The following is a 21,595-nucleotide window of genomic DNA, read 5'->3' on the forward strand; positions in this document are numbered from 1 at the left end:
CCCTTCCGACCCCACCAACTAAGAAGGGTTTCACACCTCTCATCTAACTTTTGTACAATCCCTAGTGTAGATGCACTTATCAATATAAAGGTGTTTTATACCAATATAGCTTATTCCCCTACTTTGTAGGGATAAATATATACATATATCAATCAGAGTAAGAGTGACCTGCACTGGGGTATACACACACACACACACACACACACACACACACACACACACACACACACACACACACACACACACACACACACACACACACACACACACACACACACACACGTACGTGCAGGCCACTCTTATTCCGATTGATGCATATAGAGATATAAAAGAGTGGCCTTATTCTGATCGATAGATATAGAGATGGATAGAGATATAGAGACAGCTATATCTCTATATCTATCAATCAGAATAAGAGTAACCTACACTGGTATAACATGCTTTCACACCAAGGAGGGTGGAACGATTGCATGGATTAAAATATTCAGTTAAAGTGATATAACTTTTGTTTAGACAAGGCTGCTCTGCCCTGTGCTAGATTCTTTCTAAGCTTATGAAGGATTCTCATGTATTATGCATTCAAAGTCCACAAAGCACAGGCGACAATAGCACACACCTCACAGAAACCCACCTGTGAGTGTTTACTATGTATTCACGTGCCAGATACTGCACTGAGGCAGTGCTAGGAAGTGAACAGTTATTGCTGTGCCCATTCTTAATAGTCATTTATCAGAATTTGTCCTTCATTTTCAAACACATTCACTAGAAATGGGAGGAGGCATATAGTTACCTTTCGGGATGTATAATATACTGGCCATGATTTGTGCATTTCTGACTGTCAACCCTGTCACTGTGAAATTTGTAAGAAAAGCAGAATGCATTGAAGAACCAGAAGTTCCTATTGGTTCCAATTTTTATTTTTTTTCAGAAAGGAGGAAAAAGCTAGAGAGGCTATTAACAATTACACATGTTGACTGCACTTCCTATGGCAAGCTTTTCACTAGAAAGCATTATTTTGTAGTGAAGGCCGCCACCCCAAGCTTTACTGAAGTGCCAGTACCAAAGCTTCCCCAGAGCCTACACTAGTGATGATGTTCTTTATTGGGCTTACTATATTCAAGAGGATTTCAAAATAACAAGTCTTGGTCTGTTGAATATATTGCAAACCTTGTTTAACAAAACCAGATTTTCCCACATGTGCACTGTAGAGATCAAGGGCAGGTTTCCTCCATATATTTTCTCCCTTGGGAATTCTGCAGAATTTCTCTTGCAATAGTAATTAATATTTGCTGTGGTTTTAAAAGAAAAACCCTCCAGAAATAAAGGAAGAGCATGGCTTGGAGACGACCCAGTAATTAGGTCATGTGTTCAATTAGCTTTCATGCTTAACTAGTTACTCTTTAGGAAATGCTCAGCCTTTGATGTACATACAGTAGGCAGCACACCAATTAATTAGGAAGAGGAAAGCAATACAAGGAGAATGAAACTTCAGAAACCATATCAAAGTCCAGAGATATCTAATGAGGGATACAACAGCATCAACAACAGCCAACAAGCAGAAAGAGGGAGGAGTAACCTTTAAATGATGCTGCTTCAAGCATCTTGGCTACACTACCTTTGAAATTAAGACAAAGCTGTTGGGAAGAGGTAGGAACAGAAAGAGGAGAGACCTTGGGCAATCAGAAAAGCATCACTGTTTCCTGTGAGGCTTGGCACAAAAAATGAGATTTCTCAGTAATACATGAGCAATTGCTTTTTTTCTCCTTGGCAGGCACCTTGACTCATCACTAGGTGCCAATTCCAAGAGCCAAAGAACATCATATGACTCTGGCTACAGAAACCCTTCCTAAAAAAATGTATCATTAAGTTACAGTGGAGAATAGATACTACTGAAGAACATTTCTCCTGGGCATAACTCACTAGGAAAAGTCTAAATACACCTAGAATTTTAATAAGACACTTCCATTTTGTTATTTATAGTGGGAATAGCATGCTTCTCTGGGGGAAGGGGACTGCATTTCATTTCTCAGTTGCCTCAGGCCAGGGCTCTGGTGCATGCTCAATAGGTGCTGGAGCTCCATGCATGGTACCCTGCCTTCCACAGGCCTCTCTCATTTTGTCACCCGCCTGCACCAGGAGGCAATCATCATGGATCCCAGAGCACAGGCTTTTAAACGGATTAAGAATCTCTTGATCTGTGAGGCCAGCAAGCTCAGATATTTCATGGCCTGTCTTTCACAAGTAAGGGTAAGCATCTGGTGGCACCATCCCTTTAGCATCCAGTAATGCTGAACTGTGAGAGTGAAAAATTAAAGACGCAGAGTCATTCTTTAAAGTCAAGATTTGTTTCAACCTGCCCTTCCCAATATTCCTGTGAGAAACCCATTTCATCTTCAGCCTGCCAGATCCTCTGACTTCAGTCACACGCCTGGCCTGATTGAAACCGCTCACTGCCACAGGCTATTACTCTTTCTGCTAATCTGGTCTGGTGGGGCTCCAATGAAATATTCAGAGTTCCCAAATGAGACTTCTCCAGCGATGCGTCTTCCACACACTCACTCAAGTAAACTAAGACAGAAGGGGAAAGGAGGAGATGTCACTCGAGCACCTGAATCAGAAAATCAATACTGTACTCAATGATCTTCCCATGTTTGATTTAGGCTTAAAGGTGGGGGGAAAATCAATTCCCTTGTATACAGTGTTTAAAGCCAATTGGTTTGCTGCTGTTAGTTAGCACAAGGGTGAGTACAAGAGGCCTTCGCGGCTCTCAGCTTTACGAAGGCAGGAGAGAGAGAGGATGTGTGTTACATGGATGACAAGTTACAGATTTAGTGCGGCTGAATCCTGGAACCTGGAACCTCTCCCACTCTGCAACCATTTAGGCATTTTATTACACACATAAAATAGCAAAAATCCATGCAAGTGAACTTTAAATGGAAACCTAAATCTCAATGCAAGGGTGACGATGCCATCGTGACAAAAATCTGCAGGACCCCAGCTTCCCCCCTCCCCAATCAACAAAAAACCCCCGCAGCTGACACTAGAAAATTCTTTTTAAAAAAGATGTAATTTCACCATGCAAATTAAATGTGTTACCACAACTGTCCTTTCCTGGCCTCTCATTCCAACACTAGTTTTGTTAATTGTTCCCTAGCTGGGTAGACAAAAACAAACACCACTACTTCCTGAGTGACCTATTCCCTAACGATCTCCAACCTGCTGCATTTCACCTCTAAGCATTGAAAGTTGATCCTTTTGTTAGTCTAGCTGCATAGTTTTATAGTTAGTCGGGTCAGAAGGGACCTGAGCAGATCATCTAGTTTGACCCCCTGCCATGGCAGGAAAGAGTACTGGGGTCAAGTTCCTTCCCCACACTCACAGTCAGACTTTTGTCCACAGGCAGGGCTCTTTTGCTTTTAAGGCACATTAAATACATGTCTTTGCTGGACTCTTCCTTAAAGCAGAGCCTGTTGCAACTGGAAGTCTGGGCTACTGATTTTCATCTGTCACCTCTGAGTGGGAAAAAGCTGGCCTGGAGGGCTCTGGCATTTTCCTAGGCAAGTCATAGAATAACAAGGCATGAGGCTGGGCTGGGTGATGACTGTAGCTTACCTGCACACCTTCCAGTGTAGTCACTCGATACAGCTTGCTTCCTGAGCGCTTCACACCATTACACCCTTCACTGGCTCATTTCCAATGCTCTCGAGGAGCGCGGGTTAATGTCTGCTCACTTCGGAGGTGAAAGTGCCTGCTTAGAAAACCCACAGTCTCTGGCTCAGTGCTCACACAATGACTGTAGAAACTTTGCAGTACAGCAGCACCACTACAGCTGGCTTCAGTGGACCAGGAATACTCGCACACAAATCTGCATGTGGGGCTGGATTCCGTTCTCCTGAAACTGTTGATAGTGAAAGACAGCCAACGGAGGTCCTCAGCGCACAGAGCTCGTACAGACGGCTGCCAGCTTCCTTTTCCCCACACTCCCATTGGAGTCCCTGTCCTGGACGGCTCCATCCTGGTCCAGACAGACTGTCTGTTGCAGTAAAAGGGTTAGTGCACACACTTTTAGAGAGGCATACAGCCCGACTGCCAAGCTAGGTTGCAAAACCAGAAGCACTAACACTGCAGAAATCTGTGGAAAGGTTGTTATTTTCAGTATACTGTTACAGTATACTGTAACTGCTTTGCAATAAAGAACAGTAAGATGCCAAATATGGTCCAAAATGTTATCTTTAATCTAGTGAACTCCAGGCACCAGCAAACTCCACAGAAGACCAAGTTAAAAGCTTTTGCATTTATGGTCCCTATTACAGCCCTAGCAGCATGTGCACAACAGACATCAGCTACTTTAATGCCTTCGGACTCATGAGCCAAGGAAAATAGCACAGCTCTCCTACCCTGCAGCACACTGCATTGCTACTGTTGGAAAAGACAAGAGATGGGTCAGGCCAGTATAAGAGAAAAGGTGTCCAAAGCCAGCTTGTATTTCTGCAACTTGTAGAAAACACAGTGACTGCTTAAAAATGCTTGTGGGCATATTAAATAAAATGAGAGGAAGCCAGGAAGCAGTTAGATTTATTGCACAGAAAATAAAGTCAGTTTCTAAATCATTTTTCTTCATCAAATCCTGAGAGACAGCAACCAGAAGGGCAAAAGCTGAAGATTTTATATCCCAGGTGAGGACCAAGTAAATGAAGCGAGTTTCCTATTCTTCCCCACTTTGTTCTTGAGATTGCTAATTTGTACATTAATGGGCTCCTGAAGTCTTCCAAGACAGTCTACATCTTAATGGAGAGGGTCTTGGGACCATCTCCCTCTCCATCTGGAACCTGCATAAATGTCCCTGCAGCAAAAAAGCAGTAGCAAGAAACCATCCAGAAGCAGAGGAGTAGGCAGCGCTTTATTGAAACCATTAGCAAGTTGTTTCAGACCAAAGATTTGGAGCCAGTAAGCAAGCACATCTTTAGTTATTTTTTTTCCTGAAAACAACATTTAAAAAACAAATATTGTGGTAGCCCCTTTCATTTTAATAGGACCCTAAAGTGCTTGTCTAAATTTACAACTATTTTATTTACACTCAGTGCCCTCTGCCCTGGCAGCTAAGTGCATAAAATACAGCGAGAACAACAGAAGTGAAACAAGCCACCCCCTAATAATGGCTCTCAACATGGCGATATTTCCCAGCATGCAATAAACCAAGCATTAATTGCCTTCATAAACCAAACAGAAGTCAGAAACAGGGAAAAAGGGAACAAAGAAAGATTTCAAATTCATGCACAAAAGACACAAAATGAAATGTGCACACATAAAACAAAAATCAATTCCGACTGCTGGTAAGGGCAGGGTCCTGTTAGCACGTCACACACTGAAGAGCAAGCAGTCAAGAAAGCAATATCCAAAGATGGTGGGCCCAAGCCTCTGCCTACTCTAACAAAGCCAACCTTGGGCTTGTTAGTGCCCATGAGAAGAACTAAGCTAGGGCACAGAAGAAAGGTATTGGCTGGGATCTCTACAGATGCAACTCTAAATGCCACCAACCGGATGCTAAGACAATTCAGTCAATCTCCACAGAGTTTGCATACTTCAGTAATTCCCACCCCTCCAAAATCCTAGATTGCACCCATTGCAAACCAAGACTTTGGAGCCATACAAAAAAATAACTGAAAAGAAGTTGCTCTTGGACACAGCTCTCTTCCCCACCTAATCAAACCTGCTGCCTCTGCAGTATGCTAATCATCCCATCCTTTTCCCTGATCTCCCTCTCACACAGTTTAACTTCCCCTCTCACTCCTCTGCTTAACCTCTTGCCCTCCTCTGGTGCTTTCCTCTCACAATACCAACAGACTTAGTTCCTCCAGTCTTAAAGATGCCCCTGCCTTCTCTGCCTCTCCAGCTACTACCATCTCTTTTCCTTTTCACGTCCAGGCTCACTGAACATACCGTTCACAATCATTATCCAGATGTCCTCTCATCCAGTTCCATTCTAGATCCTCTCAACTTTCTCCTGTCCCTTGCACTTAATGGTGTGAGGGCCATCCCAAAGAGGCCACTGGGAGGAGGCCAAACTGACATCCCTAAGTGGGGGGGGGGGTAGATTTGCAGAACCCGGAGGCCACGAGATAATGACCTAATGCATCTACTGATCTGCTGCAAATAACAAAAAAGGGAACTGCTTTGAGTAACTAACAGCATTGGAAAAGTATCCAAAATAACGGCTCTGGAAAAGGAAACTGCGGCAAGGGCTGAGGTAAACCCTGCTTTGCAGCATATGCTGAGGCTTGCTCTAACCCATAAAACATGATAAGGCTAGAAGCTTTGTGTGATTGGAGGATCCCATGGGGATGGGAGGCAGAAAGGTATAACAGTCATAAGGGCAAAGCCTTGGGCAGAACTACTTCGGGGAGGACAAGGCTGAAGACCTGAAAAAGAAGGTAGTCTTGCCACCCTGAACGCAGGGTGGGTGGGGTTCCTGAGACCTCGCAGGTAATATATGGGACAGGGTGGGGAGTGCCTTTCCTCCAGTACGACACACTAGCGATTTGTAGGCATGCTGTAGTGTGAGAGAGAGAGAGAGAGAGAGCGCGTTGTTTTTTGCAATAAAAATTTTTACTTCAGTTTTACCTTAGCGTGTGACTTGTGGGTTATTCACCTTCCCTCTTGGCAAGGGAGAGAGCCCCTACAAATGGAAACCTCTGTCACCAAAGTCTCTCATTTTTTTCTAGGTAATGCTGAGGAGCGGTGCCCTCTTTTTATTCTCCTGGTCTTGCTCACTACCTTTGACACAGCTGACCATGGTCTGCTTGGAGTCCTGTCCTCCTTTGGCTTCTGTGACTTTGTCCTCCCTGGGTTCTCCTCCTGCCGGTTCTGTATTTCTTTTGGAAGATCCTCCTCATTCCCTATTCCAACTTTCTGTCCTTAGCCCCCTCCTCTTATCCATCTTTATCTTATTCCTAACCCTTATTCAGCTGCCACCTCTATGCAGGACACTCAAAGATATTCAATTCTGTTCCAGATGCATCCCCTTCTATAGAAGCTAGCATCAGCCAGTCTCCGAGTTCTCCATGTGGATGTCTAGCCACCCTGTCAAGCTCAACATGGCTGAGACAGAGCTATGAACCTCCACTCTTACCTCCAAGCTCTCCCACTACAGCCTGCTGTCTCCATCACTGTGGATGGTAGCGACTTCTCTCCAGTTCCTCAGGCTTCAGGGTCATTTTCAACGCAAATCGCTCTAGGTTCTCACATCTCAGCAGGGTCCCAGTACGGCAGAGCCCTTCTGCCTGAAATCTACTACATGGCCTTTTCCATCCATCCACACACAACGACAGCTTTTCTCCAGGCTCTCAGTTCAGTTACTACCTACCTTTCCTCTGACTTTGAGGAACCCATTCAGGCTGCTAGTGCAAGGAACATTCTCCAAGCACATCACCCCTCTCTCTTAATCCTATGTACTTATTTTCATTTTCAAAATGCTTCACAACTTCTTCTCTCCCGTCTATTTTCTCTATTCAGTATAAAGAAGTCGACTCCCACCTTCAGTCAGCCCATATGCCAGCCTCTTCACCACTTGCTGAATCTGTAGGCACACTCTCCTCCATCCATCCTTCAAGCTTGGAAAGAGCTCCCTGCAAATATCTCCAGAGCTACTTCTTCATGCTTCTTCAAAATGCTCTTTAAAAGCCTCCTTTGCTGCGATGCCTACAAAAACTGAGTGGTCAAGCTGTTGCTGTGCTGAAACTACTGCCTGCCTGGAGATCAACATTATCTTCTTGTCTCTTTGTAAGCAGCTAGCAGCAGAGATTGCTTTTGCTCTGAGTCTGCACAGCAAATAGCAGTGTGGTCTTAGCCCAAAACAAGGGCTCCTATGCGCCATAGCAATACAAAGAAATAACAACCCTTGCCACAAACTTCCTAAAGGAATCACACCCTGTATCCCAGTCTTTTAGCACCTTGCCACGGTCAATTCTGAGGGTGCTCAGCCATTTAGTAATGCGTGCCATACATCTCAGAAAGTAAAGGTCAAATCTCTCTTTGGAGTTACGACACGAGGCAATGCATACAGAAGATCCCCCTTCAAAGTTATTATTAATACGCTGCAGTGGCAGCAGTATCAGAACATGAAGGCTTCTGAACTAACTTTTCACCTGATCTGTATTCAGGGAGACATGAATGTCACTTCTTGACCTTACAGGGGTTTGGAGTAGGAAAAGTCACTGTCAAGGAATAAAAAATGGTATTGCAGAAGGAATCGTTCAGGGGCACAGATTCATGGACTAGTGGACATACAGCACAAGGGCCTTGTTCATTGGGCTGGGTGAGAAAGAAGGAAAGAAAAAGAGCACTGTTGAAAGGATGGTTAATTTTAATCCAAACAATATAATTTGGAAGAAATTATGCTCTAAGTATCCTGGACAGTCTGGAGTTAAAGGAACTGGTCAAAAGCCACAGTCAGCCAAAAGAGAAAAAAAAATCTGTAATTTCATGCAAATTTAATGAGCGTATGCTGCAAAATACTTCACACCAGATCCTGAATTATGTAAACTACGTGCCATCCAACCTACAATTCTGCCTTTGGCTACACGTCCTCATTTTCAGTTTATCACAAAGACATAAACAAGATAAGCTAAGCAAATGTCTAGGGAAGGGTAAGAAGTCAGAGACTAAAGAGGTGACCCTCACAACCAAAGGACAGGATGTCTGGCACCCTTCTAAGGACATATCAGTCATTGCAAGGAGGCTCATTTCAGCTTTGGTAGGATGCTCATGCTCAATAGTTAAACTCCAGTGGGAATTTAGTGCTTTATATACCAAAGCAACTGTAGCCCAAATCAGAGAACTCAAGCCAAGAGGCTGCAGAGAAACATTTGCGTTCTCTCTAGCCAGAAAACAGAGTACTGACTTATAAAAAGCACAACTCTAGGAAGTTGGGCTCCTCCCTCCTCCTTTCCTATAGCCCTCCATTCCACTCCTGAAAATCTGCCCGGACGTCAGAAGAAGAACTTGAGGCCCCGGCCCTGCAGACAGCTGGACTGAAGTCTTTGATTCACGTAACAATAGGCTCTGTTCGGGGAATGCAGTAGCTTCTACAGGCTAGTGAACCCCCCTCACTGCAGCAGGGCTTTTAACAGGTCGGCAGTTTTCCTCTTCCATGGTTCTGTACTGCATACAATTCATCTCTTGGCTTTCGACTACAAGAAATCCATCTCCTTTGCTCAGTATAACAGGCACTAGGGCTAAAAGAAATTCCAGCCAACCCCTCTCCCCTCCAGAAATGTAAGTATTCGTCACCTGTTGCCATCACATGTAAGCCAATGTGCTTATCCAGCACATCGTTCCCTACACCATTCTGCAGGCAATGGAGGGAGGGAAGGGACACCTGATGAGACATTTAAGCCTGATCAGTATCTCACCTCAATACCTTACACAAAATACAGGAAGAATCCCCAAAGTAAACCTGTCAAGGATTTCCCTCCAGGGGAGTGAGGTGGCAACACAAAGGCAAGACTCTTATTTTCTTAACTGACTTTTTCACCAGCACCTAAATTATCTCCACGCCAAACTGCCAGAGCTCCAATTTGTTAAGAAAATTCTTTAGAGAGATAAATTCTTCATTGTACACCCGCAGCTTTGCAATCTCCTACTTCGTTCTCCTAGTAAAACTTTCACTTGAGACTTGCAATGAAATGACTAAATTTTATTTAACTGCAGTAGTTTGCAGATGAAACAATGGCTGAAGTGTTTTCCCCCCCTCCTGCAGCACACAAATTTATGTAGCTACACAGCAATAAAGCAAAGTCTTAAATTTAATCAGAAGAAATACTTCAAGCAATGGCAAACTGATAAATTATTTAGAAAGGGGCTCAATAAGGCCTGGCAAGGAAATATGTACCAGACACACAGCCTGGGAGTTTTCAGAAACACAGAATTTGCAAGCCTGCCCCTCTTCAGAAATTCCACATCGGCTATTTGTAATGTTTAAACCAACAATTATCTAGACCTTGATTCATACAGCATCCTGTGCTTAAAGTCAAACAAGACTGCACAGGCCTGCGATAAATCTTGTCAGTCTTAAGGACCCTGTGGGAAGTTCCTCCTTTATTGGCTCTGGTCAGTTTATAGTTAATTAGTTCTGTTCACACATTCCCAATTAGATAGTGACAACAGGTATTTTCCTCATTTAGAGGCACACATTGGCAGCTCCATAATGCAAGTTTTCTCACAAGGTTTTAATGATCCAGCCTCAGTACAGATTGCTTAGGTGTCCTCTTTCCAAGTCTTCCTCCTCCTTCCAAATCTCCAACCATTCCAAAACACAGAGAAAGAGACAAAACTAGATCTATTAGTATTTACATGAAAGGTCTAGGAAATTCAATAATGTTCCTATTGTTTTATTGCAGATGGCACATCAACTTCTCTTTATTACTGCAGAAAACTCAAGAGCCCTGTAGAGTGCAATAAAGTGGTACGTGTTTAGCCTCGCAATGTTTCAAAGGGCTGTGATTTACTGTTAAGAACTGGGCACCTTGCACACAAACATCTGAGCTCAGTAATTGCCTCATGTTTTGTGCAAACTCTACAAGGCAGTGTGAGGTCTGCCCACACACAGAATACCTGCTGCTACCAGAATCCAGTCCCCATCCTCCAGTACCATGGGCTCTATTATTAACCAACAGAGAGAAGTGTTTGTTTTTACCACTACATCAAGGTGTTCTACTACTATATTAGATTCCACACACCATATTTGCTTTTCAGTGTCAGCCAGTCCTTTTACTCAATAAAGAGAGATTAAGAGTCAATTCCAGCACTTCAAAAGGAAAATCGCAAAGGAACATTAGCCTGTCTTAAATATAATGTCTACCAATAAAGACAGGGCTCTCTTAAACAAAGACCTATTAAAAAAAATGCCACCACAAAAAAGTACACCCACTGAAGACTCGTATCGAAGAGGGACATTGAGGAAATCATCCATGGATTTGTCTTCTACCTTGAGGTAGAGTTTCACCAACAAATACTACAAAATTTATGCAGGTAATGCCTTTGGAGTTGAGTTTTTACTCAGTGGGTAGATCTACACATGCAATTAGCATGTAGAAATAGACGCCAGCACAGTTTGCGCCAGAGTTTGTTACTCCCGGGTGCAGCGTTTACACATGTGCCCAGGACCTCAGCACATTGAGGCTGAGCCAGCAGCTGCAGGAGACCTAGGGGGCCTGCCAGCCCAGGGCTGCTCCACCCCAGCTCAACATGCTGTGGAGGGGCTGGCTGGGGCACAAGAGTGCTACAATGCAGGGTTAGCAGCCCCTGGTCACCACCTACATGTCCACTGCAGTGCATGAAATGACTTTGCTGTAGGATAGAACTTGTCCCAGATAGTACTATCCTACAGTGGAGTTAGTTTACTGCACCTTAATACAGGTGCACATGTAGATGGTGATGCTTTACTAAGGACCTAATTAGTCAACTCCACAGTAAAGTGCATGTGTAAAGGCACCCAGTAAAAGAAAAAAATTAAAAGGTTGTGAAGAGTTAAAAAGTCTATATCAACCTTATGTTCATTAAACTGCTCTGAACAGATTACTTTTCCTCATCTTTGAGACAGAAAATGTAGAGACTTTGATAAGGACCATCCAACAACAATGTCTGCACCCTCTTCATACACCAGAACTTGCATTTCTCAGTGAAGTTATTTTCCTAGTGTATCACCAGAAATAAACTGATGCCTTCTGCAGAAAAAAATGCCCCAAGGGAATCATTTCTCCTTTAATGGAAGAATACTCCCATCACTGGATCAAGGTATTAATCCTTTATGAATTGCTATCAGCTTGAATAAAGGCTTAAAAAGTTGCTCAGGAGGAGATGCCTGCCATGAGAAGAGCAAGACAGGGCATCTTCAGGCTCAAGGACCAAACAAAACATTTGCAGTAGCAATTTATCTTTATTGATTTTATAAATTATACAGAAACTAGTAAATTAATTATGAAACATCCCTAAGTCTGTGCGTAACCAATTAGATTTTAGAGTAACCGATTAAAATTACCTAAAGGCTTGCTAAAACCAGGACAAAGCCTTTTCCACCAGGGTTTCCTCAGAGTTGCATAAAATATCAAGAGACTTTTGAAATTGTGAAACATTCATAATGTATACACAAAGCAAGATTTTAGCCAAAAAACCCCCAGCAGATTGGCCATCTTATTACTCCATGTACAAAACCCAGACGGTGAACAGGAAACACAAGAGTCCTTTTGCTGACAAGCAAGGTGTACAAAACTTTGAAACATGCTGAGCACTGAAGAGAGAAGTTAAAAGGAAGGGATGAAACAATATCCCTTCTACATACTTGGTTGTGGATACTGAAGAGGAGCTCCCAGACCTAAGAGAATAAATCTATTCCAGCTGCCAACACAGGATGTAAAAGGAAGACATGAGTGTGCAGTTAAGAGCCCATCTGGTAAAGCTGCTTCTCTCCCAGTCAGATCAGGCCACATCAGAACTATTTTTTATTGACAAGTTATTGTCAAGTAGTGGATGCGCTTTGTGATGTGCAGTACGCAATAAGAAAGTGCTTTGCTCCAACAAGGTTGCTGTCTAAGACCTGAAGAACAAGGCATAGGCAAGTGTCTTAAGGAACCATGTTGGCAAGGATGACTCAATTGGGTTTGTTTTTTTAACTTTAATGAACAGGAAAAAGTTAAAAACATAACTCTCATCCTTGTACACCCTGATTGAGCACTGAAAAAAAATCAGGAAACCACTACATTTACCAAAAAAAACAACATTATTTGTAATATAAGTAGGAAATGAAAGGACAGCTGCAAGTTGCTGGCAACTTATCCCTGCTTTATGCCATTATGATGATATCTTTATTTCATTTTCCATTCCAAAAAAATACGCATGCACCACACATCAGACAGTTACCAGTTAGTGACCAAATCCCTAGAAATATCTTTCTGAACAAAACCAAGAACATCTACTTGCTAGTGGCCTTACAACATTATTCATGTTACAGCAAAAATGTTAGAAGAAAATGTAGTGCTAAGTGAGAGCCAAGAGACATGCCTCCGAACTAGCTGACACTGCAGAAATTCACACCGAGAGCAATTTCACTACAGAAGAGACAATGAACTGAAAAAAAAAAGAGGGGAGGGGAGAGAAAGAAAAAAAAGATCTAAAAAGTCTCCAGAAATACAGTAATGGTAGAAAAGCTTAACAGAAGTGTCAGTGTAGCACCTAGAACTTAGAACAATTACCTCTGCCCCGATTAAACAAAGCGGTAGCCATGCAACAGACCAATCAGAGAGGTAATTGAGTTTGACAGCCTGCAAGAGTCTATATACATGAATGGATTAAGCAAGCAATGGATGCTGTGAGATCACTGAGTTACATAATGGTGAGTAACTTCCTTCTTAGCCTAAGCCACAGTCTCTCTTGGAAAAGCTTTGAGTTGAAGGCAGGGTAGAGATGCTCCTTATAGACTAATAGTCAGAAAGAAACAAACTGTTGTGAGCAACACCCAACTCTGTCAGAGATTTATGCCTCTGATTTGGTTAGTCTATAAAAGGTGCACCTCTCTTGTGCCTTCTGCCGACCTTCATGTTACCACAGCTAACTACCCTCTTTCTATCCTTGAGCTGTACAGATACTGGTACAAAAAGGAAAGCAGAGTATACAACTTACCCTTGGCTGCCAGTTTTCATACTGCTTCTGTAAATTTGCACCAATGGTTTCCAGTGCTTTTTGAGGACCCATTGACAGAGGATCTAAGAAATATAAAACACATGCATTAACACTTCTGACCATTACTCTATTCAGCTTGCTTTTATATTAAGCGAAAATCATTTCTATTGCCATGTGTATTTGAATTCATAGGCCACATATACCTATTCCTGGTTTGGCTTCTGTCAAGTCCAATGTGAGCTCTGACAGCACAATTAGAGATCTGGGCCATCAGTGTTTGTACCAAGGTAAATGCAGTAAGAGAGAATTGTTGAAAAATTTCTTGCTTTCAGTCTGCAGCAATTTGTCTGTGTAATGAAATGGATGTTATAATATTCTAATAAAAGGCTTCTTTCCCAATTTATGCTATTTATTATTTCAGGTAAAGTCATCAATTTCAAGTTCATACACATTATGCTTCTCACTACAGTTATTTAAAGGAGACAGTAGAAACTAGTTTCATATTCTGCATTATTATACAAAATTAACACACACAGCAACGTCTGCCAAATTTGCAATGAGCATTATGATCTCCAAAGTGAGAAGTAAAAATCTGCTTAGAGAAGTGAGAGGTGTAACTTTTGTTTCTGTAAATATTGAAACTATGCTTCCATAAGAACCACAATAAAAATATACAATGTCAATAATGTAGACAACAAAAAGTTACCAATAAATAAAGTATCATCCCTGAAACTAAGCAATGGCAGTGAGTGAAACAAGATTTGATATTACTGGAAATAAAGGCTTATTACTAGAAATGTGAATAACTTTTTAAAAGATATTATACTTTTCAGCACAAAGTTCTTTCTCTTACACCACCGTACCAACACGTTCTGGAAGGCCAACTTCTGCTCCAGTGATCTACTCAAAACCTGGGCCCATGGAATTGACTGAATGAATAAGTATCAAAAATCTAGAAGCTGGTAGTGGGCAGATTAACTGAAAAAGCAGTTTATAAAACTGATGATGTCATATGGCCTTTATATGTTTTTAGAATAAATATTTTACTGCATACCTCAAGCTGTAGAAGTTTATACCATCACACTATGAAAGTATGGGAGAAAACAGGAATTTTTTACTCATGACTTCCATTTTCTTAAGAAAACAAAGGCTAACACTGAAGTATAAACATAGTATTTTTATTTCTTCACAGTATTTTTTTTTTTGTGAGTGGATCATTAACATTTCTACATGCTTGAGATACCAGAAGGGATGCACAGAACAGTATATCCATAGGTTTTTCTGCTCTGTTTTATACAGGCAGAACTATCTAGGTAAACTACAGGTTGCTCCATCAGTGTAACCACAAGCTTCATGGAAGGGTGCCAGTCCTTCAGTGCAAAAACAGGACATTTATTCAGCTCCAGTAAACACCTGGTTCCAACACTGAGACCTTTAGACAGAAAGTCTATTTTAAAAGGCAGCAAAATCTTTGCCACTCAATCCTGAAAACAAAAGCTGTGTAAAAGCTGCTTGAAGCCTACTGTCACTTAAGCCAAATTTTGGCCAGAAGCCTTTGGATCTGGTTAACAATAATCTCTTAAAAATCCCACAGACTCCCTCAGAACTGATGGCAGCTTCGCTATGCAACAGTGCTGCCAGGGTACCCTTAAGTTAACAAACCAGACTGATACATGCTCGGGATTGTTTTGTGTTCCTGGAAAGAGTCGAGCTGGATTTGTGAAAGTGCATAATGAGCCTAACAAACAACACTCCCCGCTTCCACTCTGCGAGTGAAAGAATTTGCCGTGGGCTGTGGAATGCCATAGGAGGCGGCAGGCCCTTTTTTAGCAGGCCCTTTCCAAGCCTTGTGCAAACATAACATATAGCAGTACCATTTTGGGGGGAGCTGTTAGTATGCTGGGGTGAGCACCCAGGGAAAATGGCACAGGCACATTCAACAACAACTTTAAAGGAGTTTACTCAGTCCTCTGAAGGGTGACTAAATTCATGCCTGACCAAAGCAGCACTAACATAAAATACCCTCTACTAAAGCTTAAAATTAACCATCAAGCCCAGGCCCAAAAATACTGCCAAAGTCTCTTGGACCATGAGAGAATTTAACTAATTAGGCAGTGCTTACAAAGGGTGGCCTTAGCTAGAGCTGGGGAGACCTCCAGTTTTATACAGGAATAAGTCAATCTGCTGAGGTGGATGCAGCAGGGGTGCAGCGATACAGTTGCACCCTTCTTAGAGTTCTGCTCCACTCAAACTTAAAAAAATCCTGCATGGAGGGAGAGCTGCATTGCTATTCAGGCAGTGTTGAGAGCGTCAGTCGCCTTCATGGCTCACTGTCATCTCTTGGATTCAGGCATTAACAATCCTCTATCTTTTTTAATGGTCTTCATGTTCCACTGTTTCCATTTCAAGTTATCCTTTCTCCTGCAATTTTGCTGTCAGTTAGCCATTCCTGGTAATGTCTCTCTTCTATTTCACAGTCCGGCAGCCTGCTTTTAGCTCTAGCTAAAAAACTTAACTCGGGTATGGTAATATTAACTCAAGTGTAGAAATGATTGACTGAAGTAGTGGAAGCACTGTCGAAATACTCAAAAAGGCTATATTTTGCTCTATGAATCGGAGTAAGAGATGTACATTTAACTCTAATGATTACAGGACTAATAAAAATCTTTTAACTTTGTTTTGACTAGTTTGTTTTTTTTAAACTTTGTAAACAATCTCTAGCAAATCAGTGCACATTCCAATAATTATATTGGTTTCTACTTTAATCTTAAACTGAATAATATAGTGTTAGCCCTCTAGCATATTAATAAAGCATTTCGCTTCTCTTTAACTGGAGAACAATGTTTTGTGTTTTATGCAATGATGCCACACCATCTGCATGCCCCTTTTCAAAATCCTAGATCCACCCATGTCAACGTGTATATGTTTACTCTCCTTACCGAAATAGGGAAGAAGAAGAAGGAGGAATCTTTCCATGAATCCTGCAGTTACAAAGTAAGATCAAAAATCATAAAAGATGAAGTTATGAGATTTTCCTTCCTGGTTAGCAAGGCATCTCAACCACAGATGTATTTTTGTCAAGGACTGAGGACAAGAACTCAAGTACAATGAAACAACGTACTGTTTTCCAACCAGTATAAAAATGTCAGAGCACAGGTTTAAAGTCAGATGGGGAACAATAGGCACCTCCTTATGTGTATCTAGCACCACTTCAGGGCTTATGCATTTCAAGGAACGCTTACCAAAACTCCTTATGTATTCCTGCCTTGCTTTGATGCACAATTTCCATTAGGTGATGTACATAAAGAGATTTCTGTAAAATTACATTCCCCCCTCTTCAGCATTCAGCTCATTTATGCCATGCCTAAAACACAGATTTTTCTTAGCATGCTACAGGGCATGCATCTTTTGAATGACATTTTCTACATTACTGTTACGGCATTTAATGCCTGACCATAAAACAATGCAAAAAGAAAGGACAGGTGTCGTTTCTCTAAGAGGAGAAGAAACATTATAAAAACAGTATGTATTACGTGGAGTGAAAGTGTAACATTTAACAACCTTAGATTTCAAGAAGACAAATTGGAGACAAAAGCAGCAGTGCTTCTGTGCTCATTCAAGGCAAAACTACCACAGATATATAAGCCAATGCCTCACCTTGCTAGAATTCATAGCTGCATATCTGCTTTGACTGCAATTCCAAGGAGATAAATGGAACAGATTGCAGGAAGAATTACCTAATCACTCGAGACCCCATATTTTTTAATGTATTACCTGCGCATGAAAGGTGCACGGACTGAGATTCTCAATAGCAAGAGAAGGTACAGAGAGTCACCTTACATAAAATTCACAACCTGCCAAAGCTGTGGGCATCTGGCAGTTACAGTAAGGCCCTTACTTAACCTGGCTTCTTTTTTCAATATGCCTCTTACCTTTGACTGAAGTACTTTTGAACAATAGTGTTAACTCTGACTACTACTGTTGGCTACAACAAGCCAAAAGAATGAACCGTCCAGCCAGCACCAATTAGCCAGCAGACTATGGCAGGAGCACACGGCCTGTTCTTGGATGGATGGGTCCAGTCCCTCACTAAGCAGAGTTTTCTGAGAGTGCTTTTGAACTTTGCTCATCATCCTGGGGGCTTCAGCTCATCTCCCTTCCTGTACAGTGCATAGCACAAGGCTACTGGAAGGATTAGGAGAGAAACTGGGCAGAGTACCTGCAGTACAGTCATGACACCAACTCTTAGAGTCTTTATTGGTGTCCAGCTGACATTAGGGAATGAATGCAAGGTAGCTAGCTAAGATTTAATCTGCACAAAACCACAATAATGCAGCAGTTTCAGGGAAAGTTTCAGCTAAGGCCACACTTTGTAAGCATTACCTAATTAGTTAAATTCTCCCAAGGTCCAATAGACTTGGGTAGTAACCATTAAGCCCGGACTCAAAAGGTAATTTTAAGCTTTAGTGGAGGGGATGCTATGTTAAGCGCTGCTTTGATCAATGATCAGGCATGAGATCCTCTAGAATTCAGTCGTCACCCTTTACAGGAATGAAATCCAGAAAACATGAGAACTACAAATGACTTTGATGGTCTGTGGGCCTGCTGTTTGCTAACAGAAGCAGTGGCTCTCATTTGAAATCCTCAGCTGCTGCTGAACCATCATAACAGCAGTGCTTGCTGCCTTCTTTTGGCCTGGGTTTTATATATGGTTCTTTCAGATGCAGGGGTTGTTACCATTTTGTCATCTCAGAACTAGACTGCTGTGTGGGAAAGGGAAACTCTTTTTCTTCTTACATGTTTATTTTAAATTTATGAGAAAGGTGAGCTAAGCCTCAGACAGACACTTACATCGTATAAACTGAAATAAGAAGCTGTGCTCAGAATCCTCATTGCTGATTACAATCCTTAATTATCTTATTTTGATGAGTCCCAGTTGCTCCTGGTTTTCTCTTCTCACTCAGTTTACTTTTGGTTTCACTTTTTAACTTATAAAACAAACTAAAAGCTGTGTGTTCCACCAAATGGATTTACTTGTTGGCGCTTGTTCACAGCTTTTGAACCTCAGTTATCTTCAGAATTTTGCCATCTTTGACAGCATGCTGTCACCTCAGTGAGTGCAGAGCAAGAGAAAGGGTAGTTTTATAAATGAAGGAACTCCATTTATACAATGGAGCATTTGCTTCTGCAGCCTTCTGTAAGCCCTACAATTCTACATTCAAGGTAGCATGGCTTAATGCGTCACTTATACAGAGGCTGGGCATTTTCAACCTACAGTTAAAAACAACACAGCTCTTTGACAGCTTACACACACCACATGCTTCAGCCTAGTATCATTAAGACCAGATGAATTTGACAGGAAACAGATTTGTCCCCAGATACAGGGAAATCCCCGTTTTCAAGTAAAGGTTGGGCCTACTGTCCACTGCCGTACTAATGAAGCAAGCACTCCAAAGAAGACTGCTGACCAGATGTTTTCTGAGAAGAAGCCTAGTCCTTGAAACTCACTTCCCCCTGTTCAAGATAACCAAGGAGGTGCCTTCTCAAACAAACAATACGACATGTCTATTTTGGAGCACTTTGGCTAAACTGTTCCTTTGCAGTGATGGAGCGTTGTTTTATTTAATTTTCTTAATGTTTCGTACCACATGATACTTTAAAACCCTAACAGAGTTCTGGTTGGGTATTCAATAAACTTAAAAGAAATTTTAGAAAGACAACTATAGGCAAAAGAATCAGCTTTGGGTTACTGTCTTTTGGAAGAAACCAGGAAAAGTAGTCATTGGTGGATTGCCTAATTTACACAGCCATAATCGAGTTGGATGTCACAGACTTCCTTCGGTTCAGCCCAGAAGAAACATGTTGGTGAGGCTGTGATGTCCTTATATGCTTGAGGTTTCATGTGAAAAAACAAAATTTCCAAACTGCTCCTAAATATATTCAATGGACTTACCTATCCAGCATTCCAGCCGGGCACAGGGAGTTGTCTTCACCACATCAGGAGGATCCACACCAACATTTAGGCACAAAACTAAGGCAACACTAACAGTCTTCATCTAGAAACAAGTGACAAGAACAATACTTAATGAAGAAACTCACCAATTACTACCAATGCTGTAATTCTCTTGCACCCTGTAACACCCACAGAGGGTTAAGCTTTGTTATTCCCCTTCTTTAATGCAAAAATACCTTAAGCATATTTTTTCAGAATAGGGTGAAAAAACAGAGGTTAAGCCATAGAAGTTCTCTCTTTTTGTTCCAGCAAAACCTCATTAAACCCTACAGTGTTAATCCACCAATTTGCTGAACTCTCACTAAAATCCAGTAGGCTCACTCTACTTTTCAAATGAAATGTAATAGAACTGCATTTAGGTTTGACATTACAAAGATGGTTTTCATTTCCAAGGCCTATACTGCTGCCTTACAGTATGGAAATTGGATGCTAGTGGACTTTGGCCAAGTATCTTAGATCAGCCAATGTCAAATTTAAATACTTTATCAAAAAACTAATGTGAACATACTATTCAGGAACCCAATCCATAACAGAATACAGTGTGCCCTGGGGTTACTGCTCAAGGTACCAACAAAAATAGTGTCCTAGATGTGCTACAGTTCTTTTAAAGATATTTAGGATACACTGCTAATTTGGGGTAGACCTTAAAGCCGTCTTTTAAAGGAGGTGTAAAAACTTCCCTGCATCTATCGAAAGAAGTGACCCAAACTGAAATCTCTTTTCTGTTTTAATACTATACCTATCAGGCACAGTGGTCAGGATTTGACCCGGACAGAGGTGCATTCTTTACCACATTTCAGGAGTTTGCTTAGAGTATCAGAACTTTCTGATAGGAGGCCATTGCTCATGACTCAGTCCACACCGCAGACTAGAAATCTCTACCACCTGCCTGGAGTGCCTGTGCCACCAGTGCTTACTTTCACCGGCGACTTCCATTGCCAACGGCAATAAAGACAAGCAAATTCTGTATAAGGATTAGCACAGGCATGACAGCACAGCAGGGAGGGCTGCAGAGAGGATGGGTGACTCAGTGCAACTTCAGGCTGCTGATCCCTTGGGTGCCATGGGTCGGAACTGACCTTCAAAGGGTGAATCCAACCTCTTCAAGGGTCAGATTCAGCCTGCTGGCCATAGATTTCTCACCCTTGGTCTAGAGCCTTTGAAGTGGAAAGGCACAGAACACTAACCTAAAGTTTTGATAGTCAAAAAAGTAATAAATAATATTTAAACCCGTGTCCTTACCCCAAATATTCCATTAAAGAATTTGGATCCTAAATCCTTTTTAAAAATTTCCCCTTAGGGTCACTTTTAAGACTCAACCATGTCTACAGAGGTTCTCAAATAAATCTGAGAACATTAACACAATTTTTCTGATTAAACTAAAGGTCACTCTGTTAGATGGACCTGGTGGATCACTAGTTCCACTCACCATTATATGACCTTTGCTTAAAACAGAAATCTCTTTGCAAGAAACCCTAACTCAAAGATTGCACCAGAAGTTAATAGTGGATCTCAAAAACTAAGCTCTACAACAAACTATTTTATACTGCACAGACACCAAAAATCTTTCAGCTAAACATTCAGTTAACCACAGCATCTGAAGATGAGCTGCCAAATAACGGATGTACTGGCCAATATCTGTCAAGGGGATCCCCACCGGGAAACAAGGATGGCCATGTTGGCCTTTTCATTAGGGCGTGCTCCTGTTACCAGTTTGAGTCTGTGCTGCTGCAGACACCATCACATCCTGCAGCCGTGCACACTACCACTGCCTTCCACAAGTGCACGTTTCAGTCTGAGGAATGCACCAGGCACAGCTGTAAAACTCACAATGTCAGCTAACCAACTCCATATCCTTCTCCTCCTCTTCATGAAAAGGAAATTAAATCAAAAAATTATGACACTGCC

At 41.8% G+C, this 21,595-nt stretch overlaps 1 protein-coding gene across 4 annotated transcripts in view; it reads right to left on the reverse strand.

Moving 5' to 3' along the window:
- Positions 1-21,595, reverse strand: part of RPTOR (regulatory associated protein of MTOR complex 1) — a 258,055-nt gene that overhangs the window by 199,890 nt on the left and 36,570 nt on the right. For all 4 annotated transcript variants that reach the window (XM_090059359.1, XM_090059361.1, XM_090059358.1 and 1 more), the window contains exons 2-3: positions 19,628-19,730; positions 13,675-13,757 (exon numbers count right to left, since the gene is read on the reverse strand). In XM_090059359.1, the coding sequence (XP_089915485.1) occupies positions 13,675-13,757; positions 19,628-19,730 (186 nt within the window). The remainder of the gene's footprint in view (positions 1-13,674; positions 13,758-19,627; positions 19,731-21,595) is intronic.

Source organism: Crocodylus siamensis, chromosome 8 (genome assembly GCF_052110815.1).
Source record: "Crocodylus siamensis isolate JL-2025a chromosome 8, ASM5211081v1, whole genome shotgun sequence".
NCBI lineage: Eukaryota > Metazoa > Chordata > Crocodylia > Crocodylidae > Crocodylus > Crocodylus siamensis.